Source organism: Oryza sativa, chromosome 3 (genome assembly GCF_034140825.1).
Source record: "Oryza sativa Japonica Group chromosome 3, ASM3414082v1".
Taxonomy (NCBI): domain Eukaryota; kingdom Viridiplantae; phylum Streptophyta; class Magnoliopsida; order Poales; family Poaceae; genus Oryza; species Oryza sativa.
In genome coordinates this window covers 8,431,584-8,459,301 of record NC_089037.1, presented here as the reverse complement: position 1 = coordinate 8,459,301, position 27,718 = coordinate 8,431,584, and the positions used below count along the sequence as shown (strand labels likewise).

General features: G+C 46.9%; 4 protein-coding genes and 1 long non-coding RNA gene across 5 annotated transcripts; 1 reads left to right on the top strand and 4 right to left on the bottom strand.

Annotated features, from left to right (window-relative positions):
* The first annotated feature begins 791 nt into the window (after positions 1 to 791).
* LOC4332311 (leucoanthocyanidin reductase) lies at positions 792 to 2,483 on the top strand. The gene is made up of 5 exons (XM_015775430.3): positions 792 to 1,129; positions 1,216 to 1,365; positions 1,474 to 1,711; positions 1,803 to 2,006; positions 2,089 to 2,483. The coding sequence occupies exons 1-5, from the start codon at positions 905 to 907 to the stop codon at positions 2,346 to 2,348; spliced, it is 1,077 nt and encodes a 358-aa protein (XP_015630916.1). The 5' UTR covers positions 792 to 904; the 3' UTR covers positions 2,349 to 2,483.
* An 850-nt stretch (positions 2,484 to 3,333) lies between these two features.
* LOC4332310 (ERAD-associated E3 ubiquitin-protein ligase component HRD3-like) lies at positions 3,334 to 10,434 on the bottom strand. The gene is made up of 6 exons (NM_001417456.1): positions 9,766 to 10,434; positions 8,162 to 8,653; positions 7,154 to 7,369; positions 5,734 to 6,057; positions 4,738 to 4,980; positions 3,334 to 3,915 (listed from the first exon to the last, which is right to left on the bottom strand). Exons 1-6 carry the CDS (start codon positions 10,378 to 10,380, stop codon positions 3,721 to 3,723), a joined length of 2,085 nt encoding a protein of 694 aa, NP_001404385.1. The 5' UTR covers positions 10,381 to 10,434; the 3' UTR covers positions 3,334 to 3,720.
* Positions 10,435 to 11,755: 1,321 nt separating this feature from the next.
* LOC4332309 (chemocyanin) lies at positions 11,756 to 12,632 on the bottom strand. Its single transcript, NM_001417451.1, has 2 exons — positions 12,384 to 12,632; positions 11,756 to 12,274 (listed from the first exon to the last, which is right to left on the bottom strand). The coding sequence occupies exons 1-2, from the start codon at positions 12,550 to 12,552 to the stop codon at positions 12,081 to 12,083; spliced, it is 363 nt and encodes a 120-aa protein (NP_001404380.1). The 5' UTR covers positions 12,553 to 12,632; the 3' UTR covers positions 11,756 to 12,080.
* Positions 12,633 to 19,992: 7,360 nt separating this feature from the next.
* LOC136355819 (uncharacterized) lies at positions 19,993 to 22,564 on the bottom strand. Its single transcript, XR_010740287.1, has 2 exons — positions 21,965 to 22,564; positions 19,993 to 20,627 (listed from the first exon to the last, which is right to left on the bottom strand). It is a non-coding gene; the product is annotated as an uncharacterized lncRNA (long non-coding RNA).
* A 545-nt stretch (positions 22,565 to 23,109) lies between these two features.
* LOC4332308 (aldehyde oxidase GLOX) lies at positions 23,110 to 25,092 on the bottom strand. The gene has a single exon (XM_015773934.3). The coding sequence runs from the start codon at positions 24,960 to 24,962 to the stop codon at positions 23,268 to 23,270; it is 1,695 nt and encodes a 564-aa protein (XP_015629420.2). The 5' UTR covers positions 24,963 to 25,092; the 3' UTR covers positions 23,110 to 23,267.
* Positions 25,093 to 27,718: the final 2,626 nt, after the last annotated feature.

Sequence of the window (27,718 nt, the reverse complement as noted above, 5' to 3'; positions counted from 1 at the left end):
TGTACTTACATACCATATCTACTTTTTTACAAATGTAATTTTAGTTATAAGGCACTGTAATTTTAGTTATAAATGCAACATTTGTGTTAATCTCTACTAAATACTACTCTAGTAACCAATACAATCACAAGCTACCTGAACGGTTTCTCTGTACTTTATTTTTATGGTTGGATGCAAATATAAGGGGAGAAAAAAATCTGAGTGATTTTTTCTTAAAAATCATACGACAGATGCCTAGACAATTATTCCATAGAGAAAGATCAGAGGGGAGAGAGCAACGCAACTGCGATGCTCAGGAGTGGTGGTAAACGCCGTGTGCTAATCACATGAGGCCCAGATCGCGGCCCGTACGAGATAGCCACTGGCCCAGACCGCACTGAGATCTCAACAAATTTCGCGGCCCATATCAGTTGGGGGCAGATGAGATGAGACGAGAAGACGACCAGCGAGAGACACGAAGAACAGAGGAAAGCGGTGGCGGAGGCAGAGCACGAGACATGTTTCTGTATCTGGAGTGGAAATTTTGTTGGATTTAAGGCGCATTTCATTCTGTAGAGGCATTTTTATGCATACAACGGGGGCCCTTGATTAACGCCTCGCTGCTGGTGCGCCGTCCTAGCTAGGTAGATATCATCCAGGAAAATCTGGGATTATTCACCACCTAACTCTTGAGTTTTGGCCGTCTATCACCCGTACGTCGCACGAAGGCGGCCATGTGTTTACCTACTGTTCTCTCCTGCCTCCACACTTTCTGGCACGGTACAAAAGCCATACATAGCCACACTGCCACACTCATTGCGTGTGTGTCGAAGACGGCCGGGCGCTGCTAGATCTACCAAGCACTCGATCAGCTTTCAGCTCTGGGTGTTAGCCAGCAAGAACCCATCGGTCGATCGATCGATCCATGGCGCCTGCTGCTCAGGAGCTGCTGCTGCAAGAAGTGCCGCAGCCTCGCCGCACCGGCGCGGCCCTCATCGTGGGCGCCACCGGCTACATCGGCCGTTTCGTCGCCGAGGCCTGCCTCGACAGCGGCCGCGACACCTTCATCCTCGTCCGCCCCGGGAACGCCTGCCCCGCGCGCGCCGCCTCCGTCGACGCGCTCCGCCAGAAAGGCGCCGTCGTCATCGAGGTGATTAGAGTTTAAAATTAACCAACTTAGTTAAGCGCGCGGAAATGAACACATATTTGGATTCATGGCGTGTGTGCTCGTGACAGGGCTGCGTCGGGGGGAAGGAGGGGAGGAAGTCCGTGGAGGCGGCGCTCCGCGCGCGCGGCGTCGAGGTGGTGATCTCGGTGATGGGCGGCGCCAGCATCCTCGACCAGCTCGGCCTCATCGAGGCCATCCGAGCTGCAGGCACGGTCAAAGTACGTACACTACACATTTTACATACGAGCGCGTGCATGCGCGCGTCGCACAACTCGGATTTTTGGCACGTAAAGTTTGGTCTGCGCGGTGCGTGTGCGTGGGTGCAGAGGTTTCTGCCGTCGGAGTTCGGGCACGACGTGGACAGGGCGCGGCCGGTGGGGGCGGGGCTGAGGTTCTACGAGGAGAAGCGGCTGGTGCGGCGGGCGGCGGAGGCGTCGGGCGTGCCGTACACCTTCATCTGCTGCAACTCCATCGCCGGCTGGCCCTACCACGACAGCACGCACCCGTCCGAGCTGCCGCCGCCGCTCGACCGCTTCCAGATCTACGGCGACGGCGACGTCAGAGGTACGTAGTACACGCTCATGCTTGCGCCGCATGATGAAATTCACCTTCGATGCGATTTTGCCAACGGTGTGCTGCATGCGCGCGCGTGCAGCTTTCTTCGTGGCTGGAAGCGACATTGGTAAGTTCACCATCAGGGCTGCCTACGACGCCCGGAGCATCAACAAGATCGTGCACTTCCGTCCCGCCTGCAATCTCCTCAGCACGAACGAGATGGCGTCGCTGTGGGAGAGCAAGATCGGCCGGACACTGCCACGCGTGACGCTTACCGAGGAGGACTTGATCGCCATGGCTGCAGGTTTGGCCACCTAAAAGAATACTCTCGCGCTCTAAATGGAATTTTGTCATGGTGTATGATCTATTCATCATTTTGACTGCAGATGACATCATCCCGGAGAGCATAGTCGCTTCACTGACGCATGACATTTTTATAAACGGTTGCCAGACACATTTCTACATAGACGGGCCTAGAGACATTGAAATCTCAAGCCTTTACCCTGATATTCCCTTCAGAACAATAGACGAATGCTTCGACGACTACATACATGTCCTCAACCTAGCAGAGGAAGCTAAAGAAGAGGAGGAGAAGAAGAACGCGCCAACAGTTGGGAGATTGGCAATACCACCTACTTGTGCTTAGGTCCTCATAAGAAGTCCTGAAACAATTACCTTCTCGTGTTTCTTCCACCGTCCATGTATCCATCCGATTTGATTGTCTGAAACTATGTTTTATTTATGTGTATCTATCTAGACCATGGAATTGATGTACCATTAATTACTACGTGTCTGTTTGGAAGATGTTTTTATTCCTTTTTAGATTGGTTTGGCAAATTTGAAATTATCATCATCTCAATATCCAACAGTTATGAACGGTTCTTATCCAGTCAATTTATTTCTTTTTTACTATACATATAGACATACATTCTACCCCCGGATCCCCCCCCCCCAACACACACACACACACACACAAAAAGTGAGTGAGAGAGAGAGAGAGAGAGAGAGAGAGAGAGAGAGAGAGAGAGAGAGATTAACATTCAGCAGTTGAAGGACCTTGGTTTGACCACCTGAAAAGATTATTTTTTGAACGAAACCCCTGAAAAGATTATTCATTTTATGTATTACTACAGATGTTTATTCACCCTTTCCTAATGCAGGGGGATGATAAAAGTACAAGTCTGCAAGACGGCAACAAACTAACAGTCTTATTTGAGAAAAAAAAAACAATCATTTATCAACCAACACAACTTAGCACGGGTAAAATTTGAACTTCTACCCACTAACACGCTTCTCTAGTCACACAATTGTGTCGTCAGGTTGTTGACCATGAAAAGTTGAGAGCCGGACTGATTGCAGTGCATGCCCCGTCAACAGAAATGCATCCCATATGCAAAAGCCAAGAAAGATAGCCTTTTTAAATACTCCCTCCGTCCCATAATATAAGGGATTTTAATTTTTTTCTTACACTGTTTGACCATTCGTCTTATTTTTTTTAAAAAATAGAATTATTATTTATTTTATTTGTGACTTACTTTATTATCCAAAGTACTTTAAACAAAACTTTTTGTTTTTTTTATATTTGCACAATTTTTTTAATAAGACGAATGGTCAAACAGTGCAAGAAAAAAAAAATAAAATCCCTTATATTATGGGACGGAGGGAGTATACGTTTTCTTGAACAACCGTCGTTACTTACAAGCACTACTCTGTTAGAACCCACAACATGATCTCAATATCCAACAGTCATGATCAGTTCTTATCCTAGTCAATTTTAGTGTACATAGATGTCAAGGAGAGCTATCATTTTAAACCCCGATTTTTAACCTCAGAAAGCCATCAGCATTTTGCAGTTGAAGGACCCGCTTTTCCAGTATGACAGTATGGACGTTGTCATTCCATTAACACTTCAGACATCAAACAAAACTTTGATGGTATGATATGGCTGAGAATAAATGACTATGTACCTCAAGCTTAACGTCCACTTCAATCCCAGCATCATGATGCAAAGGTTGAAATTAGATGGGTGCACCATCAGGCTGTTGAGGGTTGGCGGCCGCAGCTTGACGCCTCTGACGCTCTCGCAAATATAGGACAGTTACAAGGCAAGCGAAGAGAGTAAATATTGTTGCGTTCCCCTCATCCATAAGAACATCCTCCACCCATTCCTCAACTACAGGATATACCTCCGGCAGTGAATCAATAAAATGAACCTGAAAGTAAATAAGGATTTAGTTGCCCATGGCAAACTAGTAAAACAGTGATGTTGATTATACAGCAAGATGGCAATACCAAATGTGACAAGCAGAACATTATGGAAATATGAAATATAGCATGCATAGCAAAAACTGTTAGCACTAATCATTACGTGACTGAGACTACACAGCCTTTCAAATTCAATATGCACAACATGAACTGGTATCACACTGTTCAAACAATGAATCAGATTTCTACAAATCCAGAACCATACTTATAGCCTTAAAAAATTCCATACCTTTAAAGTAATTAAATTCATTTACAATTAGACTGAGAAGCAGAGGTGGCAAAAGAGGAAGAGCTTAGCAAAATCAAACTGAATCCCAGGTCGTTTTGAATCAGCGTTCAAGAAATTAGACTGGTCAGCACCATCCCAGGCTGATCCACAACAGTTTTCTTAAGTGTCCTTTCTTTTATTGTAACATGATATATTTCACAACTCAGAATGCATGGATGCTAGGGTATCGTATATCAGGTTTAAGTTTCATAATCAGTTTTGAAGAGGTTAGGGTATTGTACATCAGCTTGAGCTACCATTGGAAATTGGGTGGAGAGATGATACCACTGTCTGGAGGTAAGGAAAAAAAACTAGCAGTGACTCAGTGGGATTTGACTCGAGAAATGGTTCTCAAAATAAAACATGGTTAAAAAGAAACAGTAATTACCAAACAGCGCTAAACTTGAAATATACCCAGTAAACTACACAAGTGTTTTATAAGTTGATATGTCTTGTATGATACTAAGCAACGGTGTGACACATACAGAAAATAATGTCTTACCAAAAAGCTTCCATCATAGTTCTTCCTTATCCATAAACTTGTTAGTGCAAGCATGACAGGGAGCTTAGCTGCTGGATCCACCTCAACAGCCTGATCATAATATCTTTTTGCCAGGTGCAAGTCAAGGGGAAGTCCATGGCCATGCTCATGCATATAACCAAGGTTAAACATGGCCTGAGCATTAGATTGTGATTGCGCATGCATATATGCCTCGGCTGCACGCTCGTAATCCCTGCCAACACCCTGTAATACAAAAGTACACATCCAATACACAATGTCAGCAATAATGGTCTCTTTAAGAACGCAGAGGCCCCCAGTATATAAGAAGTGCATAAGCAATTTTTCAAAATTATAATAATAACAGACTGTTTTTTTGTAATAATTATGGAAAAGTTTTGCATACAACAAGTAAACCGGTAAAAAAGAACAAGATCACTTCCCAATTTGCTGACAAGCCAATTCGCCTGGCCAAGTACCAAAAAGAGGAACACGGAAAGAAACTGGAATGCGAACTAGGCTATTAAACTAAGGTGATTAGATGGTGATGACCAAAAACTCGGAAAAGCTAAAATTAGAGGTAACCTTTCATTAGTTATTTAAATATTCTCCCTTGGAAACATGGTTCATCTCAAAAGAAAAAAAAATCATACTAATACATAACTCAAGGTAAAAACATGGTTATGTTGATTGTCATCAAGCAGTAGTTACGGCACATAACATATGAATATATACTTTATGAAATTTATTAGCATGCACTTATGTATATAGTAAACATGTTTTCAAATCATATATTTACTTAGTAATTTGTAATGGTAATACTAACAGGATAACCAAAAGAAAGAACTGCACCTCATGCATCTTATACAAGAAATTCTTACATATTATAGTGTTTGTGTCAATTTGATGAAGGTATTTAGGAAAAGTCCTCTGTCCTCTAACAAATTCAAGAGCATTTCAGAATTTCTCATAACCAAGAACATGGATTGTAACACATACCCGGCCATAGTAGTAGGCGTCACCAATTAACAAGGCAGCATGTTCGTTACCCTGCTCGGATGCTTGCCACCACAGAGCATGTGCACGGAGATGTCTTTCCATATCTGTACAGAAGCCAGATTCTCCCATGCAAATACTTTCATCGCCATACCTATCAAGAATCCAGGCAGCATTGCTTTGTGCAACCTCATATCCAAGATCCGCCATTCTAGAATACAGGAGTAATGCTTTCCCTATGTCACCTTTCAAATAAGATTCCAGAGCCCATCTAGAAAGTGAGCTCCAGGGGCCCCTCTCAGCAACAGATTTGTACATCACTGCCGCCTGAAAGAATAAATATGGTACAAATGATTCTGTTGGTTGACAAAATTACATTGATTCCCTATTTGTATCATAAAAAACTATTATTAGAAAAACTATTTTGCAGTTCAACCTTTCTGATATATACCTCTAAAAGAGTAAGGAAAAGATTGATATTGTAAAACAGAGGGTGTTTCCTTCAAGTCTTATAACCGAAGGCATAGTTCAGAATTATCTTTATGTAAGACCATATTATGCAAAAGAGCAAGTGAACTCTAAATTTGAATATAAGTAAAGTTATTTGATTAATCGTAAGTGCATAGGCAAGTTATTGGCTCAATTCAAAAGACAGACAGGTAAGAAGTACATGGATTTGATGGAAGCTTTTGGTCTTCTTTCAATAATTTCAACAGATATATAAATGAAAAAAAAGGAGGGGAAATTGTGTTTATGCGGAAGGACACAGGCAGCCACGTCTGCATGTTTGGTGTTTGCAATTGGTGCATACATGCAGATGTATAATATTTCCTAGCATGGACACTATATCGAGTAGCACACTGTAGAGCCTCTTAGAAGGGTCTATCAGACAAGGAATGCAGCTACTGCACAATATCTGTGACAGCATAGCCATCTAATGATAGTTTGCAGCTTCAGCATAGACCAGCAAGAATGCATCAGCACTTTGGAAAAATAAAAAAAAATGCAATTCAAGTTTCTTAGGAATTATTCATGGCATAACTTTCAGTCACATCCTGTTTCAAATTTGTTCTCCAAGGCGTGAGAGGAGCACACCAATAGTTCCTCCAATGGCAAGCTGTGTTGAATACCAGAAGTTTTTGTTTGTCATCTTCATCAGAGGATGAATAGTGAAGAATTAAATATGAATATGTCTTTATATTTTGAAGTCATTTTTATACACAAAGTATCCATATTAGCTTTTGATTTCAAATTACGGTTTTAACTTGATTTCTAAAATTTCATTCTTTCATTCAAACAAGCTGAATTTCCTACGCGATTGTGCAGGGCTAGTTTATAGTTTATGGCAAGTAATATCGCATGTGTTATCCAGTTTGTGCATTTATTTCAAAATGCAGCTAATACAGCATAAAAGAATCATTACCATTTGGAGATTCCTCTTAAGACCAACACCTTTCTGGAACAACTTTGCCACTTGATAAATAGCTTTTGGTTGCCCAGCATTAACTGCTCGAAGAAAGAAATTGCATGCTGTCATCACATCCCTCTTTACTCCAATACCCTTGAGATACAAGACGCCAAGGTTATAATAACCCCCATGTTCCTTATGCTCAGCTGCAATTTCAAAAAATTCCTTTGCCTACAAAATGAGTTAGAAAAACATTAAGTTGCCTAAACCATTACAAGGTGCGGAACACAGGTTTTTCAAAATGGTAAAAAAATGAAATCTATTTTGAAACTTCTGTTGTATAAAGTCATCATGACTTCATGAGATTATATTAATGTATTGAAATTTACATAAGTCTAATTACAAATTAGTGTAGAACAGGAAACATTTGATACTAAATATTTCTCCAACTGCGATCAGATGTGCTATTGAACCATCATCTCTTAATACTTCGTCCAGCTAAAAGTAGCTCTGTTAGAAAAGATGCACATCTCATATCCATTTGAAATTGATGTGCTACTACCACGTATTTAGTCTCTGTAAAACAGTAACTACACGTATCGAGTTATTGTTAATGGCTACAGTATATGGAATGGAATAATGAAAATGCATAGATAATAGGCTACTTCAGTTCCCCATGAGAATAAGATCAATTGTGAAATATAGGTACAGATTGCCATAGGTCATACGAACTTGTGGGTGAAGAATGTCATGTTACATATTTTTATTCCTCTATATCATAATGTATGTCTAACAGTAATATTTTACCAAAATGACCTAAAGAAGAATCTAGCTGGCTAGTGGCCTACAGATTTCCCTGACTAGAAACAACGATAGCAGTGGATATAGTGAGTTGTAACAATGAAATGCAATTCAAGATTCTATCGTCTAACAATGGAATGCAATTCAAGATTCTATTTTCTAGGCTGTAAGCCCAATACAAACATGCAACTAAATTTCAAAACTCTAATACATGATACTTACTTTTGTCAAGTTTTTCTTCTCAACCCCATAACCTTTGACATAGAGATAACCCAGTCCATTGTAAGCTGAGTATTGTTGCTGCTTTGCTGCAAGTGTCAACCACTTGTATGCTTCAGTGTAGTTCCTTTCAACTCCAGCACCTCTAGCATAGATCTCTCCGAGAAGCTCCATTGCCCGTGTATCGCCTTTCTCCACAGCCTTTGAAAACCAATGATATGCTTTCCCATAATCACGTCTAACTCCTCGTAGGCCATAGTAATACAGAAGCCCTAATTTGTGCATTGCAACAGTATTGCCTCGTTGTGCCTGGTACTCTGTGATTTGAAAATCTTCATCATCCTCGCCTCGAGACTTCCTCAAGGCTTCCTTGTTTTCTTCGGTCCCACTGTGTAACCTGACTGGTTCAATCACTGGAGGCTCCTTCGAGATCAAGGAGCTTGTAAGCGCAGCCTCTGCAAGTTCAGCATAAAGTGTGACTGCTTCTTCATACATCTGCAAGAGCAAATTTTTCAGCTAACAAAAAGAAATAGTTTCCTCTGTAATCTGAACAGAAGGAAATAAATAGGTTTAAACCATTTATTTCTGTAGTACAAGAAATTTAACGTGGTATAAACGATGGAAAGATGATATATGTAATAGAGCACCAATACACATACTCGGGTCAAATTCAATCAAACCATGAGGTTTTAGGACACAAATTCAAACAAAACTGAGAAACTTGCATGTTTTCAACCTACAATGATGCTCCAATCATGCTTGGTTGATGCAAGTGAACAAAAGACATAATAAAACTCAACAAGAAGCTATATGAACAGATATTAATTCCATATTTTTTTCAAAGAGAAAGTAAAAAAGGACTACACATGGACCTTCGTTTCATGGAATTAAAACCACTGTCTTTTCTCAAGAAGATAAAGAACAGTAAAACAGATGCTTGATTCTTATAGCAAGAATAAAGACGTGAAATGAAAATTCTTACTGGATCAGTAAAACTATTTTTGCTCCAGAATGTAAATGATTGGCAGATACATAAGTGTAACATGGATCAGGGCATTGGAGGGTAAGGTGAATTGCATAAGACATCATGTTTAGAAAAGTTGAAGAAAATCAAAATGTTTATAATACACTCTCCAACTTCCAAGTTTTTTAGTTGGACTGCCAAAAGGGCACGTGTTGTTACAACCTCAAAGGAATGCATTAGCACCAAATAAACACTGTTGGCCCTGCACACTGTATATCCTCCAGAGATGATAGAGAAATTCATTCAGTTAAACACAATCACATGTCCATACACAGTATGCTAAAAAGTCGCTGGTAAAACTAAAAATTGTAAAATTGTGCTGGATAAACTGGGTAAAGAATGGGGAATTGGTTGCTTAACCAACAACTAGGGGAAAAATGTCCCAAATCCGGGGGGAAACCCTACTGGAACAAAAAATTCAGAGATTTCTACTGTGGATGAATACTAAAATAGGGCTTCAAGGACAATCCCTCCCCAGCCCAATGAAAGCGAGCTAATAACCTCACATAAATTACTACATCACGGAATCCTCATTAGACGCGCAAATTGCAGGAGGAACTAGCAAAGTATCGAATCATCTCACCTCCTGGCGGAAGAAGGAGTAGGCGAGAGCCATCTTAGACTGGAGGTCTCCTGCGTCGGCGGCGAATTTGTGAAGCAGGAAGGCGCGCGAGCGGGACGCCGGGCGCGTCATCCCTGCGCCGGAGAGGAACGCGAGAGCGGACTGCGCGCCGGGGTGCCCCCCCGTAGCTGCGGCCTCGATCTGCGCCGCTGCGGTGGCGAACGCCGCGTCATCCCCCGCCGAGGCCGCGGAGAGCATCGCCCGCACGCCAGCGACGAAGAGCGCATCGGACGGCGAGTCCGGCTCGTCGCCCGAAGGGGAGGCGCTGGCGGGGTCGAGGAGGGGGACCCAGGAGGACGGGGAGAGGAGGGGGTCGGTGGCGGGGGACTCGTCGTCGAAGTCGTCCCACTCGTCGGAGTCGGCGTCGGCTGATGGGAGGGAGGGATGCGCGCCGGCGGTGTCCTTGAGGAAGTCGTCACGGGAGAGGACGAGCACGAACGGGCGGACCGCGGAGGCGCACGGGAGGAGCGCGGAGGCGGCGGCGGCGACGGCGGCGACGAGCAAGAGGAGATGGCGGTGGCGGACGCGAGCCATCGGAGTAGGTACCACCGGACGAGATCGCCGCCTGTTCTGCATCGACTCGGGGTCGGGGAGGTTGCGAGTTTGGAGATGGGCACGTGCGACTGACAAGTGGGACAGTCGAGAGTGGAGAAAATTGCATATCTACCATCGCATAAGATTGGCTTCGTAGAAATACCATCACTTAAATTGGCTTCGCTAGAATACCACTCCCAACTAGAACGGCTTCGCCAAAATGCCATTTTGGACAAAAATGACCCTGCATCCGTCTCTTCCACCTCCGGCACGAGCAAACGGCAATGGTGCGCAGTGCAGTAGTGACGGGTGAGATGAGGAAAGGTCGACGGTGGTCTTCTCCGACGAGTTCGTCCGCCTCACCTAGCTGCGCGGCCCCCAACGCCTTCAGTCTCCACGACGCGCCGCCTCCGTCGCCGACGAGTTCGACGAATCATCCCCATTGCCGGCGAGTTCATCTGCTGCCTCGACGCACCGCCCCATCCTCAACGAGTTCTTCCGCCGCACCTCAACGCGTCACCCTCATCGCCGGTGAGTTCATCCGCTCCGCTTTCGTCGCCGATGAGTTCGGCCCCATCAACGTTGATGGCGTCGGCTACGGCCTCCTCCTAGCGCGGCGGGCAGGATGAAAAGGTGGGGACGACGAGGATGGCAGCGCCCCCATCGTCGCCGGCAAGGTGGCACCGGTGGCTGCCGATGAGCTCCTCCGGCATTGGAGGAAGGGAGAAGAACCAGGGTCATTTTTGTCCAAAATGGCATTTTGGCGAAGCCGTTCTAGTTAGGAGTGGTATTCTAGCGAAGCCGATTTAAGTGATGGTATTTCTGCGAAGCCAATCTTATGCAATGGTAGATATGCAATTTTCTCGTCGAGAGTGGCATTGGCATGACGTGTATGTGGGTCCCACGGTTTAGGACGTGTCTCCTGAAACCTGATTGGCTGGGGATCTTGGGCTTCTAATGGGCCGGTTGGTGGGACAGTATGTGCTTTGGGCCTTTAGCACTTGATATGGGCCATAGAGACGGCCTTTGGCACTTGGGCCATTAATTTTGCTCGATTTGGGCTGACTCATTTTTTCAGGTTGATTATCGTTTATCATCACTAGTTGAATGAACTACTTGAACCATCATTTTTCCTCTAAAATAAGATATGGTGGTGTGTAGAATTTCTTTACGAATTGCATTACATTATCAGATTTATGTGAAAGTTTCCGACCGGTTTCATCCCTGGTCCTAACAAGTATTATGATATTTTTCAGCTTAATTATTATCAGGAATGTTTGGTTGGGCGACGAGGAGAAAATGAACTCGGACAAAAGGAACGTATGAGAAACCAGGAAATGGGAGTGTATGTGTAGAACTATTTCTGCCACGCCATAAAAAACCCAGAGGAAGAAAACCATCATCAATCAGGCAAAACTAAAAGACAAAGACAACAGATTCTGCTTGCGCTGTAGAGAGCAAACAAACAAGCTGATGTGCTTTACTAGTAATCAACTCCTGACTTCTGATAATACATACAAGCACACATCACTCATGCCTCACCTACCACTCTCCCTACATAACACACATATATGGCTGTATATATTGTTTGCGACGCACTATGACAACAAAACCTGCACGATGACGCGGTGCTGGCTGCTGCCTCTTATTATTGCTGTTCGGGCGACACATGTAAATATGTATAGCTACAGGCTAGAGCGGCAGCAGCCTGGCCCTGCTTTTGTGCTGCGTTGGCTTCCTCTTCAGCTGGCGGTGACGGCCATCTTCATCCCTGCGCCACAGTGGCCGGAGAAGCTGCAGATGAAGTAGCTCGTGCCGCGGCCGAGCGTGATGCGGTCGTTCCCGGAGCTGTACTTGGTGCCGGACTCCCGGCAGCCGCTGTAGCCGCCGGCGTCCACCGCCACCACGTTGTGCACGGACGGGTCGTAGCTGAACACTGCGCGGCACAGTACACAAGTTAGCCCAAGCAGCAGCATGCAGCACGCCGCCGCGCGCCATAGTAGTAGAATCAAGTAACGAAACGGTTTTTTTGATCGATCACTCACCAAGGACGTCACCGGCGCGGAAGTTCTTGCCCTTGGACCAGCTGTCCGCGCCGAACGACCAGTCGACGTTGTAGGTGGCGGCGGCGGCGACGTCGGAGCCGACGAGGAGGCACACGAGGAGCAAGCCGAGGGCGAGCCCCTGCGCTGCACTGCCTCTTCCCTGGGCCATCGCGTCTGTGTGAGGAGCAGGCCGGGGAGTACGCGACTACGCGAGCGCTACCCTGTGTGTTCGTTCGGAGAGATCGCTGTGGGGAGACAGGGGGAACGCGAGGAGCGTTTTATAGGGGCGGAAAAGGCGAGCCCGGCAACCTGGATCCAATCACAAGGCCACAGATAATACTGCTGTAGCGTTGTTACACCGGAAATGCGCATAGTAGTTGTACCGAATGCCCGGGGGATGCAGCACGACGTGCATGAATCCACAAAAGGTGGAAATGTTTACTGAAGTAGGCTAGAGTCCAAGAAAGCTGGGAAATGTTTACTGAACCAGTCTAGCATATCTATTTTTTTCTCCTTCCTTCTCAAGGAAATGCAAATGCTGCTGATGCTGTTGGTGATGCAAACACGAAGATTCAGAATTTTGTTGCTGTTCATATGGTTTTCTTTCAGTGAAGTTAACAGTCTTGATGGATGTGATCAGCTGTGATTCAGCAAATGTTGCTATTTCATTTGAAAGTGTTTCCACCAAAAAACCAGCGAAAGTTTCTATAGGCGCTACCTTGTTTGGTTTCCATCTCAATTATGCTTGATCAGGTTGTGTCTTTGTGATTTGCTTCATCTGGAGATAGATGGTACGTACTAGTATATCAAGTTATCAACTGGAGCACAATTAATGATTCTCACTCACAATTCTATCACAGCATCATCTACTACTAGTTGGAACACTGCAAAAATTGTTGAGAATTAGTTCGATGATTTGATCTGTAGTAAATATTATCAGTCTGGTTATTCAGTAAAAATGAAATAGTTAGCTGCTTTTGTGGTCCCCCAAAATTTCCTCCTCATGTACTGACAAATATCTACTGAACCTATTTCCTGATTAAAAAAATGTGTTTCTGTGTTTGGTTCTTCCTGATTTTCTTTATAAAAAATCAAGAATCATGACTACTAGTAGATGAAAGTAGAGCTCTGACTCGTGAAGCTAGGGAACATACTCCCTCCGTCCCAAAATAACTTAATTACTGGGTTTTCGTGTCCAACGTTTGATCATCCGTCTTATTTGAAAAAATTATGAAAAAAATTTAAAAAGATAAGTCACGCATAAAATATTATTCATATTTTATCATCTAACAACAATAAAAATACTAATCATAAAAAAAATTTATATAAGACGGGTAGTCAAACGTTGGATACGAAAACCCAGGAATCGAGTCTTTTTGGGACGGAGGGAGTATCAATCAACATATTCTTTACTGCACCTGATGTTGCCATCTAGCCATGGACTACTCTACTAGTCTACTACTCCCTCTGTCCCACAATATAAGAGATTTTGAGTTTTTGCTTATAACGTTTGACCACTCGTCTTATTCAAATTTTTTTTGCAAATATAAAAAATGAAAAGTTGTGCTTAAAGTACTGTAGATAATAAAGTAAGTCACAAATAAAATAAATAATAATTTCAAATTTTTTGAATAAGAGGAGTGGTCAAACATTGTAAGTAAAAACTCAAAATCCATTATATTATGGGACGGAGGGAGTAGTTCCATAACATCTCACATCCTATGCTGTTTGACATGAGGTTGTTCCTGCTTTGCTTATACGGTAGTAGTACCTACCAGCACTTGATCCTGATGTATTTCTGGAGGTTTTGGATCATCCAGTCCTAGACTTCTTCTGTTTTACGGAGTATGGTAAGTAGCATTCGTATAACGCCTCAATTTCTGCGTGGCGTTAAAAGCTAATTTACAAACAACCCTAATTGCGAAAATTTTGATTCCTTGAGTGCTGAGTCTAAGTTGTGCCAAAGATCTCAATTTGAATCCCTCCTTTAGTCCATCTTCCTGCTATCAAAGATCGTCTCCACAAAATTTCCATCCTAATATAATCCCGAAGTTATCCCTTCTATTTGGAGTTCCGTCCTGAAACCCCACCCGTGAACTTTGTCGAATGTCCGAACCCTAACCCACTCCAATGATTCACCTCCGAGTCCTAAACTCTCTCATTAGTTCCTTCAAACCGATTCTCAAATCCGAATTCAATCTCTCAGGTTTTGATTCATCTATCTTTCTCTCTTTATCGGTTCGTCAATCTACCCTTGTTTTCCTTCTCGAACTTCTGACCCAAGTCTGAATATGCAAATCGAGACCACTTCCACCCTTGAACTCTAAAACCCAAGGTTCAATCCCTTTCGCCTTGAGTTTTTCCCAAAAGGATATCCGTTGCGAAATAATCTCGAAGTTCAAACCTTTCTATTCAGATTTCTCTTCTAAATCCCTTACCCGCACATCTCGTCAAGTAGTCAAACTCAAACTCCCAAGTTACAGTTTCTTTCTCTAAATTATCCATCTCCCTTTGACTCATCTCCAAATATTGTTCCCTTCCTTGACTCCTTCCCATTCTCCCGAGACCGAGTATCGACTTCGAAATTCGAATCCAGACTCCAACCCTAAAACCTCCCAATTAAAATCTCACCTTCATCTCAATTCTCGGATGCCAAAACCCTAGCTCTAAAAGTCCTTGCCTGAAAAGGGTCTCACCCTTGTATTCAAAACCTGTTTCTAAATTTCTTCTGAGATATTTCCCCTCCTAATAAATCCGTTCCGTTGATCTCTCAAGATTTGAGTCTGCACTCAAATCACCTCTAGGTTACTTCGTGCGAAGGTCCCGCAATTGCAATCCTCAAATTCGATAGTCCGAATCCCTGTTTTTGTCTCGTAAATAATGTTGAAGTTCGGATCCTTATATTCGGATTTCATTCCTGAAATCCTAGCCACATATTTTTGCCTAATCCTTGAATCCAGTCTAGTTCAAACATCCACCTCGTGAATCCTAACCCTTCCCTTGATTCATCGAAAACCATTCTCGAAATTTGGACCTTCGTATCCGAATTTCTCTCACGAATATCGTTCGGCCGAATTCTTTCGAAATATTCCAAGATCAATAACCCCTCAAACGATTTGAACCGACGTTCCAGTCATCCCTGTGAAAGTCTATTTTACCTCCCCATAATGTTGGATTCCTTCTTCCTTTCTCTCCTAGGTCCACTTCTTCCTTCTATTCCAGCCCATCTCTCTCTCTCTCTCTCTCTCTCTCTCTCTCTCTCTCTCTCTAAAAGTCTTGACCTACCAACCTACCTACCCCTTGAATCCCTTCATCCACGAAATCCAATCTAATTCCCTCTTTGAAGTCCAACTTGCAAATTGCTGCCCATCCTTGACTCTCCATATATCCTTGAGTTCAGATATACGATTGGAATTCAAATCCCACCTCAAGTGCCTCTCAAATTCCTTCAAATAACTCTCAGCAAAAGTCTAATGATCCTCTCCCAGCCGATGGGCCGCTTCTTGCTTGCTCAGCCCATTCCCTTCGCTCGGCCCAAGTCTAATATACATCCCTCCTTCCTTTTCTTTTCCAAAGGGATTATTAAATCCTTTTCCCTCGTTCCATAAATCAATTCTTTATTCCATGAATCATTTCCTTTGGTCCCTTGTATCAATGACCATCAATAATATTCTTGAGAATATTATTTCTATAAATTCCATAAACCATTTCTCGTAATCCAGAAAATTCCGATAAATCATTTCCTTGTCCGGAAAATCCCATTCGAGCTTCCAAAATTCATATCTCACGATCCGTAACTCCGTTTGACTCCGTTCCACTTCCAATAACTCCGTAAAATTGTGATCTATCTAATGGCACTATTAATTAGCCTAAATAGGATCTTTTATTTGGTCTTTTGTTTAGGTTTTCATTGTTTGAGCCTAGTTGCGGTTGCGGATTTTCGGTCGATCGTGGATATCTCGAAGATTCGGGAAGCTCCGTGAAGACTCTGAGCAAGGCAAGCCACCTTTGAACATCTTGAGCCTATATTTGAACTTAATTATATTGCTTGCAAAATATTATGCATTGATAGGATTGCACATAATATGTTTGCCCCGTCTGCGAGGCAGATCGGTGGGCATACCTAACTTGTTGCATTTAATCCTTCCATTGTTAAATTGTTATATCATGTTTCCTTGTAACCACCTGGTCACGCCTCGGTATTCATGCACTCTGTGTGAGTATCGACGGTCGCCTTCAAACTTAAAATATGGTAGACATCTTGGGTAAAACTTGGTTTACAAAACGATTGGAAAACCCGACGCCTGGGTCGGTGCCTTGTGAAAGAAAATGAGCTTTAAAAATAAAACTTGCGACACAAGGCCATTCCTGGGCGGGATGCTTGTGCGGTCGCTTTTAAGGACCGATTCCTTCGGAATTACATCCGAGCATATGATAGTGCAACCACATGGGTGGAATGGGACACCCCTGGCTGAGTAATTAGCTAATCAGGGGAGCCTTGATGCCGAGAGACAAGTGGATTCGCCGGGGTGGTGTCGGGGAGGACCCCTGGGCTTCCTGGCACAATATGGTCTGGGACCTAACCTGTTGTTGGTCTGGGATCCCTCTCGTCGGCATATGGTAAACCTGTGTCGGCTTTAGAAATGCCTTGTCATGAAAGCTTGGAAGTCTCCCGACGTGGCTGATCCCCACAGGCTGGGTGATCCGGGTTAGTAATGTCGTGTGGGTAAAGTGTACCCCCTCTGCAGAGGTTAACAAACTGTTCGAACGGCCGTGCCCACGGTCATGGGCGGATGTGAGGTGATTCCTTAGCGTAGTTTTTATTTTCCCCCTGTTTTATGAAAAAGTGATGTGGTTTGGGAAACCTGATGTTTGGAAAGGCAAGTGGCTATCAGGGAGACAGCGGGACAGGGAGTCCCTAAAAGTGACTGGTTGTTTGGAGACAACCAAAACTCTGAAAGTTTGGAAAATTGGTTTGGTTTGGGAAACTAGCTTTGAGGCCAACTTTGGGAGTTGTGCAAATCTTGATAAATAATATTGTTCACTTCCCACCCCCGACCGAGCTGAGACCTGTCTCGCTCTGGTTGTGGAAAGCACACACTTAGATTGTTGAAAACTTGCAAATAAAACTGATTGAAAAATAACAGCCTACCCTTGAAGCTTGCATTAACCACCTAAGTTCCCCTGGCTTGCTGAATACGTAAGTACTCACCCTTGCTCTCTATATAAATATAGTTCTGCTAGCTCTGAATATGAAGTTGAAGCAAAGATTAGGGTTTCGTCCTAGTTCCCAGCCGTCGCCTGTGGTGTTAGATGTTAGTCCGTTGTTTCCGCTGCTGCTACCGTTGTTGGTGTTGTCTCGTCCGTGTCGTCGGTTGTAATCTCGGGCTGTCCTGAGCTGTAACCCTAGTTAAGGTAAATAAATCCTCTATTTATTTCAAGGATTGCAATGATTCATATTTGTCACCGTGGGTACCAGCGCTATGTCCTGGGACTGGTACTGAGATCGCGGTCTCATAGGAAGCGGTTCGCACCGTTTTTCCTACGACACGCTCCTATCAGGTATCGTTGTACGGTGGTACCGGATTGGGGTGTGAAATTTCCCTAGTTAAGTAAAATTTCCCTGTGCATGTTAAAGAGGCTGTTACCGTTGCAGAGGATACAATGCTATAACTTCAGAGTTTACTCCACAAACTGAAGATAGACTGACAGGTGTACATTGGCTACAAGCTTAAGAAACACAGTGAATGTTCAGCTCCAACTTCCAAAAACCAAATAAGTTAGATTGGATGTTTGGAAACCGCAATGATGTAACCAGAATTGTTCTATTACATGACCTACAGCCACCATTATTACCATTATATTATATATGAGCATAAACCAAAATCCCCCATCTAAACAAGATTTTACGAGTACTAATCAAGGATCTGACCCATGATGGACAGGAGCCGGACAAAAGAACCATCGATAATTGCATCGAAACGGGACGAGGAGCCCGTGATCCGCCGGATATAGTGACTAGAACCAATCTGGGAACGTGAGCTCTTGTTCCATTGCTTCCATTTCTGTTTGCTCTGTTGTTATCGTGGGCGTCGTTGACGTTGTTGTACTCTTGCTCGTCAGGAAACGAAACGGGAGATTCTTCAACTCCATCGGATGTTTCTGTCGCTCGTCATGCAGACGTCGAGGTGATGAAGTTTCAGGGAAGTTGTGTCCATGGTGATTAAGTCGTTGAGTGTTCGGTTCTTGGTACAGAGAACGGCTAGATTTGAAGTATTAGGTGTGATGGCTTCGGCTTGGCTTTAAGCAGCCTCATGTGCTTTTAGGCTGTTCATTTCTGTGCTGTTTGTGGTATCCTTGGTGTACATGTGCCTTCTTTTGGTAGGCTCTGAAGTCTGAAGCCACTTTGTTCCAATCTTGTTTTGTGTTTGGATGGACTCCTATTTGCAGATTCCTTTGTTAGAGTCGGCAGTGACAGCCTGACAGAGTAGCTGTTCAGGCTCATGTTTCAGAGAAACCTGGTTATTAGTAGTAGAAGTACTCCTTACATCAGTTTCAGAAGGAACCTGGCTGATTGACAAGAAAGGAAGTGAGACTCCCCTGTTCGTTTCTTCTATAAGGGTGTGTTTAGTCCACGCTAAAATTGAAAGTTTGATTGAAATTGAAACGATGTGACGGAAAAGTTGGAAGTTTGTGTGTGTAGGAAAGTTTTGATGTGATGGAAAAGTTGGAAATTTGAAGAAAAAGTTGGGAACTAAATCAGGCCTAAGTGAGTGATAAAATTTTGGATACTCGTGGCACGCCTTTTAAACTGCTAAACGGTACGTTTCGTGCGAAAACTTTCTATATGAAAAATGCTTTAAAATATCAGATTAATCCATTTTTCAAGTTTGTAATAATTAAAACTCAATTAATCACATGTTATTACCATCTCGTTTTGTGTAAAACACTTAATTTTTATCTTCATCTTCATCTTTAGGAGATTCAAACTTGAGTTTTATTCTCTACAGGAAGTGAGTAGTACTAATTTGTAGTATGTCTCCTTATATTGAGTCAAAGAAAAAAGATGAGAAAAGAACTCATGGCTCATATCAATCTGTGTTTCTTTTGGTTTTACAAAAGAAAAACATTTGAAACATTTTTTAGAATAACATTTAAAACATGTTACGAGTAGATCTGCTTATAAGCATTACATTAAAAAAACAAATATTCAAGAAATGGACTACACATAATACATTATCTAAAAAATGAAATGGCTAATAGCAGCAATTAGTGCGGCCCAAATATTCAAGAAATGGACTACACATAATACATTATCTAAAAAATGAAATGGCTAATAGCAGCAATTAGTGCTGGCCAAATGGGCCGCACGGTCCGGCCCGGCCCAGCCTCCTAGGAGTGAATAACTATCCCTAACTATTTACGTGATCTTGACCCAACACGGCTTATAGACCGAAGCCCATATGGATCTGGCCATGTGGCTATGTTGGCCTCTGGGATGAAGTACGTATAAACTCACGCCTGACCAAATGAACACTCTCTCTAGCTCTGAACTAACCACTCCAAGTTTTCAGTCTCTCCAAAAAGGAAAAAAAAAAACTACTACTGGTGTTCGGCAAGTGTTAGAGTCGATTCATTTCGGAATCGATGAACATGACTGTCCCAAGAGTTCACGGGATGCAACAGCTACAAGACATGAATAGAGTTACAGAACAATTTGGCTGTTAAATTACTAGTACCACCACTGCTATCGGTTGTAGACTACAATCTACTAGTACTAAAGAAGCATCTAATCGCTACAATGTTAACTGAGCCAATGGTTGGTACATGAATAGATGTACTTTCAGTCTTTCACACACAAGAAGCGATACATGCAGATGCAGCAGCCAGAAGCATTTGCAAGAAAATGCAACCAGTCACTGCAAGAGATCTGACAAGTGACACCTACTCCAACCACCATACAGGCATCAGTTAACTCTTGTTCATGCACGGGGATAAGGGACTGTCCACAACTAGAAACAGAGTAATGGTACGTGAGCTTCTTTTTTTTCCCCAGTAACATAACCATCCTCTTTAGTTCATTGTCTGCTCATTGAGATTTCAGCATTCGCCCAGTTTGTTCTGGTTATTTCTTCAGAATTTGGTATTGCAACCACAAAGCGTCTTTAGACTTCAGAGTGGCCACGCATAGCATAATCGAGAAACAGCCATGGGCATATTCATTGCGATCGCCCTCATTTATGTCTGAGAACAAAAGAAGCAATCAACCAACAGTCACAGAGCCTCATCGGTTGATCTAATAAATCAAAGCAAAAGCCAAAATTTTAAAAAAAAATTAACTTGATTCTAAGATGTTTTCAACGTAATTTCTTTTTAACGTTGGTTTTGAGGTCGCTACGAACAAATATATAAAAGTTTACCCATAAATTAATTTTTATTCTCTAACAAATCGTTTTGGCTTATTAGTAATCATGGGCAACCGATGAGACTCACGGAACCAAAAACAAGTTCCTTTTTAGGGGTAGATCTAACTTGTTGCGCATAAGGCTAATTTTGTTTTTTTTAAGACTGATAAATGGCTACTTTTGTTATAAAAAGAATTTTTATAGTAACAAAACACATTATTTGGTACTCCCTCCATTCCAAAATATAAGCATTTCTACTATGAATCTGGACAACCGTGTGTCCAAATTCATAGCTAAGAGTTGTTATATTTTAGGACGGAGGTAGTATAACTTTTTATTTTGCTGTATTACCTCCAGTCACTAATATATGACGCTTTTATCAAGCAAATGCACTAACTTTTGCAAAAAAGTTGTTTGTTCTAACGACGAATATGTAAGAATGGAGGGAGTATGATATATTATCAATCAGTGGTCAAAGCAATTTTTTTTGACATTGGAAAGTAAAATGATTTATTTTAAGTCGTTCTAAAATAATATGATAAGCAATTAATATATAGATTTTTTTGGTAAAATTGTACTAGTTAAGAGCTTGGGAAGTTTACACGTGATAATCTATAATACAATCTCTAAGAGGGATAGAACCGAGTCAAAATGTGGTTCTTGGGTAGTGTTACAACAATATCCTGGTTTATTTCCCGCGAAGTATGGTTTGAAGAACTGTGAGTTTACCTGACCCAATTTTAAACAGATTTTCCACTGTATCTGTTAGGGTAGACTATCTACTTGATTATATGAATAATTAAGTATTTTAAGAAGTAAAAAATAGTTTTGAGACAGAATAATTTTTTTCTTTAAGAGAACACATTTTAAAATGCATGGAATACCCAACCATTCCTTTGTTTTTAAATTCCTCAAACTACCAGGATAACCCACTTTGCATGAAGATAGCCAATTTGAAATGCAGCTAGCTATTCACCGTTTGATCTCTCTCTCCATCTAAAAATAACTTTTGTACATAAATATGAATATATCACATATCCAGAAAAACGTTCTTTTTTCTTAAGAATAACTCGTCGTTATACTTGGCGGTTTTCAACCACCAAGCACATTCCGTTTTCTTGTACGAGCCACCGTTTATGCAAAAGTAGCAAAACCAAAACTCAAATCAACGAGTACCCTCTTCCGCCGTCGTATTCCGTCTCCACCCACTTACTCCACCTCATCCATCGTCGTAGTCGGTGAGGATCCAACCGCCCGCCAACCACCGGGACGAGCAGCAACAACAGTATTGGCGGAGGCAATGACGCCAGCGGTGACGAGGATGAGCACAAGGACGACGCAGTGCGCCGCCGCCGCCATGGATTGGGCCCCTGCTTGCCTCACTGCGAGCCACTCCTCCTCGTTCACCTCCTTGCCGGCTCTTTCATGGTGGTTGCGACGGCCGGAGGTGGAAGAGGCAGGGCAGTGGCGGGCAGCGGCGACCGTGGAGGAGGAGGGCGACAGTGGAGAGGAGGCAGAGCGGCAATGGAGGAGGCGGAGCAGCGGCGGCGGCGGTGGCAGAGGAGGCGAAGCGGCGTCGAACGGGCTTCTAGCGGCGGAGGAGGAGGCGGAGTGGCGGCGATGGAGGCCGAGCAACAGCGAAGGTGCTCCTCGCCACGGTGGATATGAAGGCGGAGGACCTCACGACGGTGAACGCCGAACTGGAGGGAGAGATGAAGAGCAGACGAGAGGAGGGGGGATTGGGGAGAAGGGGAGAGAAGATAGAGAGGAGGTGGAGAAGGAAGAAAATGATAGGGTAGCCTTGTTGGCGTGCCATAAAGTGGTAAAAAAATAAGAAGTTGTCTATCTCCAATGATAAAAAATTAAATACAATTTTAAGAGGGGTATTTGGATAATTAAGAAACCTAATATAGTGGTAAATAGTTAAATTCCCCTCTTCCCTGGGAGGCTGAGACCGTCTGACCGTGTGATGATGGCCACCGCTGCCTCGCTACCCGTGGCCCATGCGCTCCCGTCACCCGCAAGCGCACACGTGACGCACCGAAGCCGCCCCACCGGCGAGGCGCGCACACGGACGGCGTTCCCAATCCCACCCCAACATGGCTGCGTAACCGAATGGATCTCTCCTGAGCAGGTTGCACTACACCAGCCTACTCGCACGCCTTTTTGTCCGCCTACTCGCACCGCGCGCACACGCATGGCAAGAAAAAACCGAAGCTTTGCAGCGCCGTGGCGGCAGCGGCCAAAGTTGCCAAGAGCAGATGCGTCTGAGGAAACATCACGTGCGCACGGTTCACGTGAACCTTTTCAAGAGCCCCCGATTTTACAGACATTCTCCTATCTTTTTTCTTTTTCTTACTGTCTCATGCAAGCGGTAACAGTCACAGTGTCACACTATCAACTGTATGGTGACAACAGATTAAAATGGTACTCGTACTGTACTACAGTCTTGCCCTTGCAGCTATACCCCCTGTCAGTGTCACTGTATGTGGACCCAGATCCCTTCGCTTGGGATGTGGCCATTCACCACGAACACCATGTAGTAGCCCGGCGGCGCCAAGGCCGCCGTCGCCGGCATCACCACGGATGTCTGGTAGGTGCTGGCCCGTGCCAGCGCCGCCGTCTTCACGGCGTCGAGGAGTAGCAGCCTCTGGTTCATCGCGAACGAGTGCGTCGTGAACGACGGCGCGACCATCGTGACTGACACGAGCCCGATGCCGCCGCCGCCGCCGCCGCCGCGCGCTCTCCTCGCCGCCGGAACCGCGAACTGCAACGTCAACGACGCACCGTAGGTCACGCTCACCGCCGCGCCGTTGGGCGAGGGATCGACGATCGTCGGACGAAGCGCGTCGTTGGATGGATCGAGGTACTCCGGCGAGTACGCCTCGAGGCTGAGCTCGGTGGGGTACTGCACGTTGCTGAAGTTGTAGTAGATGTGCGGGTTGCTGCCGCCGACGAGCAGGCGCCCGTCGCGGAGGAGCACCGCTGAGGAGTGGTACAGCCGGGCGATGTCAGTGGAGCTCTGCTCCTCGAACCGGTCCCCCGGCGAATGGTCGGGGCGGTAGATGACGGGCGCGTAGGCCGGGGTCTTGGCGGACTCCCAGCCGGCGGTGCCGTCCATGGCGCCGTTGATGATCACCACCTCCGCGCCGTTCGGCAGCAAGATCATGTCCCCCATCACCCTCGGCGACGGCATTGTCTCGATGACCCACGCCGGCGCCGTGTCGGTGATCTTGATCCGCCCGCACGTCACGAGCGCCGAGGAGAAGGTGCCGTCCTTGGTTGAGGTGTAGGAGCCGGCGGGAGCGCCGCCGCACACCAGCACCTCGGCCTCTGTTGGGGACGGCTTCAAGGGGAGTAAAACCGACGAGCCCGAGCTGGGATAGTTCCTCGGGTCGCCGCCAGCCAACTCAGGGTACGTCCTGACGACCTTGTTCTTCTTGTAGTCGAAAAGAATGGCGCGATTCTTGGCAAAGATGAACAGGTTGCCATCTATGTTGAGGTGGACAAAGGGATACAGGTTGTTCTCCTCGGGATCCTTAGTCTGAACCAAGAATGGCAGTGAGATAGCAGAGCCACCGGAAGAATCGGCCGTTGGGTAGAACTCGTAGGTGAACTGCCTCCGGCCGCCGACGATGAAGGCGCGGCCGTCGGGGAGGATCTGGTTGGTGGCGTACCACCTGTTCGCGGCGAGCGCGTCCTGCGTCTCGTCCCAGTCGCAGGTGTCGTCGCCCGCCTCGCACGCGGCCATCGTGCGCACGTTGCGGTAGCCGTCGTTCCACCCGCCGGTCTGGACGAGGGTGCCGTCGGGCGCGACGGTGCCCGACGAGCACCACGTGTCGGTGAAGACGAAGAGCGGGCGGAACGTGTTCGACGCGACGTCGTACTCGGCGGAGTGCGCGGTGCAGTCCATGGGGACCACGCGCTCCCGCGGGTTGCGGCGGCACCGGCCGTCGGGGAGGGAGAGGTTGGACAGGCCGAAGTCGGTGCGGTCGAAGATGATCACGCGGTCGTTGTGCAGCAGCTGCATGTGCATCGCCGACACGCCGATGCTGCGCTGGAGGACGTCCCACCTCCCGCCGGCGCCGCTCGCCGGTGCAATGCCGGCGCAGGCGAGGATCACTAGAAGAAGAACAGGGTGATGGATACAGTTGCCAAGTAATGTAAGCTTCATGGTTAGAAATGGAACAGGCTTTGTGTTGTGGAAGACTTGCACAGTGCTACTGCTACAGGTTTTGCCGGTTCTGAATCTTTGGCTGCGCGCGCGGGAGTGTTTAGCTGAAGAGCAGCGAGCCTGTATATATGCAGCCATGCATGACAGCAGGAGAGGGTTTTTTTTTTTTTAGGTGAAAAAACCTTAACGGTCAAGGCTTCGTTCAGCGAGGAGCCAAGGAGGCGATGGCGCGATGCTGGTCATTAATTCGGTCAGTATTGTTTTGATTGAATTTGATTCGGTAGTTCGACCCTGCATTAACTTGTTCTTCATGATTTATTATTTGGTTTTGCGACCCAGGTTTTATGCTAGGCATAACGACGCGGTCATCACCGTCTTTTCATGATTTGACCAACAACCAGTAATTCATCTGCGCTATTTTCTCTCTGATTTTCATCAGGTACAGTACTGTACATGCAGTGGTAGCGTGGGTAAGTACAGAATAATCCCTCCGTACTCATAAAGGAAGTCATTTAGGATAACGACACGGTCTTCAAAACACAACTTTGATTGATTGTTTCTATAAAAATATTTATTGAAAAGTGATACATTGTAGCGCCCGTTCCGTCGTGGCGCCTAGCGGGAAAATTATCTCTTAAAAACCCTAATTGCGAAATTTGTTTCTTTGCTTGTTGTCTAGTGCCCGTGCTATCTCAAGATCTCAAATCCCCGATCTATCGTCGAGTTCAATTCCGAATCCAAATCCTTCCAAATCAAATTCCTCCGCAAAGTCTATTTTGCCTCCCCCGGGGTCGATGGGCCGAATCTCTCTCGGCCCATCTCCCCCTCTCCCCCGGCCCTCTCCCTCCCGGCGCTCTCTCCCTCCTCTCCCTCCTCTCCCTCCGCCCCGCTCCGCCCGCGCGCTGCACGCGCAAGCGCGTGAGCCGCGCCGAGCGCCCCTCCTCCGCTCCCTCCGCTCTGTCCGCGTGTGCGTGAGCCGCCGCGCCAAGCGCCTCCCTCCCCCTCCGCTCTGCCCGCGCGCAAGCGCGTGAGCCGCGCCGAGCCGAGCCCTCCTTTCCGCTCCCTCGCTGTCGTTCCCCGCGCGTCGTTCGCGCGCGTGCCCGCGTGGTCGTCGCCCGCGTCGCGTCTGCGCCGCCCGGCCCCGCTGCCCTGCCGCACAGCCGCTCGGCCCCGCGAGCCAGCGCGCGTGCCGCGCCTGCGCCGTCCGCGCCGCCCGTTGTTTCCCGCGCGCGCGTGCCGTGGTGGCCGACCGCCTGGTCGCCGACGCCGTCAGCCTCTGCCGCGCCTGTCGCTCGTGTCGCCGCTCCGCTCCACACCGCCCCGCCGTCATCGCCGTCGTCATCGCCCGGCCCCCGCCACTCCGCACGCAAGCCGCCAAGGGACGGAGGCAGAGCCCCCCTCCCTCTGCCGCGACGCCCCCCCCGCTCCCTCCTCCTTTTCCCAAAGAGGCAAGGGGACAAGCCCCCTTTTCTCTCCCTCTTTTCCCCTTTTTCCTCCCGCCGGCGTCATCCTCCTCCCTCCTCCCTGTCGCCGCTTTGGCCGTGACCGCCGAGCGCTAGCCTCTCCTTTGACCGCCCTAAGTCGGTTCCCAAACCGACATTGCCATCCTATAAACCCGAGCTTCCCCCTTTCCTTTCCTCTCCCATTCGCCGCCACGCCATTGCCGCCGCCTCCCGTGCTCTGTTCGCCGTCGCCGTTCGTTGTTGCGCGTGTCGGAGGAGCCGGCACGAGCAAGGACGCGGAAGGGGACTCCGGGCGCGCCCTCTCCTTCCTCTTCCCCGGCCCGAGGCCGGAGAGATTACTCCCGCGCCGTCGGCCTCTCGTCACTGCGCCCGCCCGCACGGTAGTGCATCTCCCCGTTCTCCCTCCTCGCTCCATCTCCTCCCCTTAGACTCGGGTAGTAGCACGAGTAGCCTCCCCATAGCTAGCCGGCGCCACCCCGACCGTTGCCGCCGCTCGCCGTGTGCTCGCCGCCGTCGCCGCCCGAGCTCGGAAGCGCCGCTCGTCGCCGGCCTCGCTCGGCGCAGCTCCGCCCAATCCAACGCTAGCATCGGATTCCCGTAGCCGCGTAGATGCTCTCGCCGCCGGGAATCGGCCCCTCGTGACCTCGTCGCCGTTTCCCCCTTCTCCCTCCGCCGGTTGCCGCCGCCGCAAATCGCCGCCGTCGGGCATCCTCCGGCGAATCCGAGCCGTTGGCTCGTCTCCCCTCGTCTCGTGCAACCACCCGGTGTGCTCGCTTTCGCCTGTATCGCCGTGGTTCACTCCGCCGCTCGCCGCTGTCGTCCGCCGTCCGTTCCGGCCGGCGTCGTCGTCTACCTCCCGCTGGCCCGCGTGGCAGCCACGTAGGCGCCACGTCGGCGCCAGCTCGGCCAAGACCGGGTCGAGCCGACCCCGGTCAGCCCCTCCCCGTGCGCGCGTTCCACCGCGAGCCGTGAGGCTGCGCGTGGGCCCGCCGCATCCGTTCCTCCGCGAACCGCGCGCGTGCACCGCGTCCCAGCCCCGCCCGCGCGCGCGCGCCGCGTGCTCGATCCGCACGGTGAACCGAACCGCCGACAAGCGGGTCCCACTCGGGACCACGCGCGGTGAGCCCGGTCCACTGGCTCTCTCTCTCCTCCCTCCCATGCGAGCGCGCGCCTTGGGCCGCCTTGGGCCGGCCGGCCCATTTAGCTCGGCCGGACCGCCCCAATTCTCTCGGGCCGCACCCTAGTCGCCCGAGAAAAGTCTATATTGCCTCCCTCTTTTCTTTTCTTTTATTT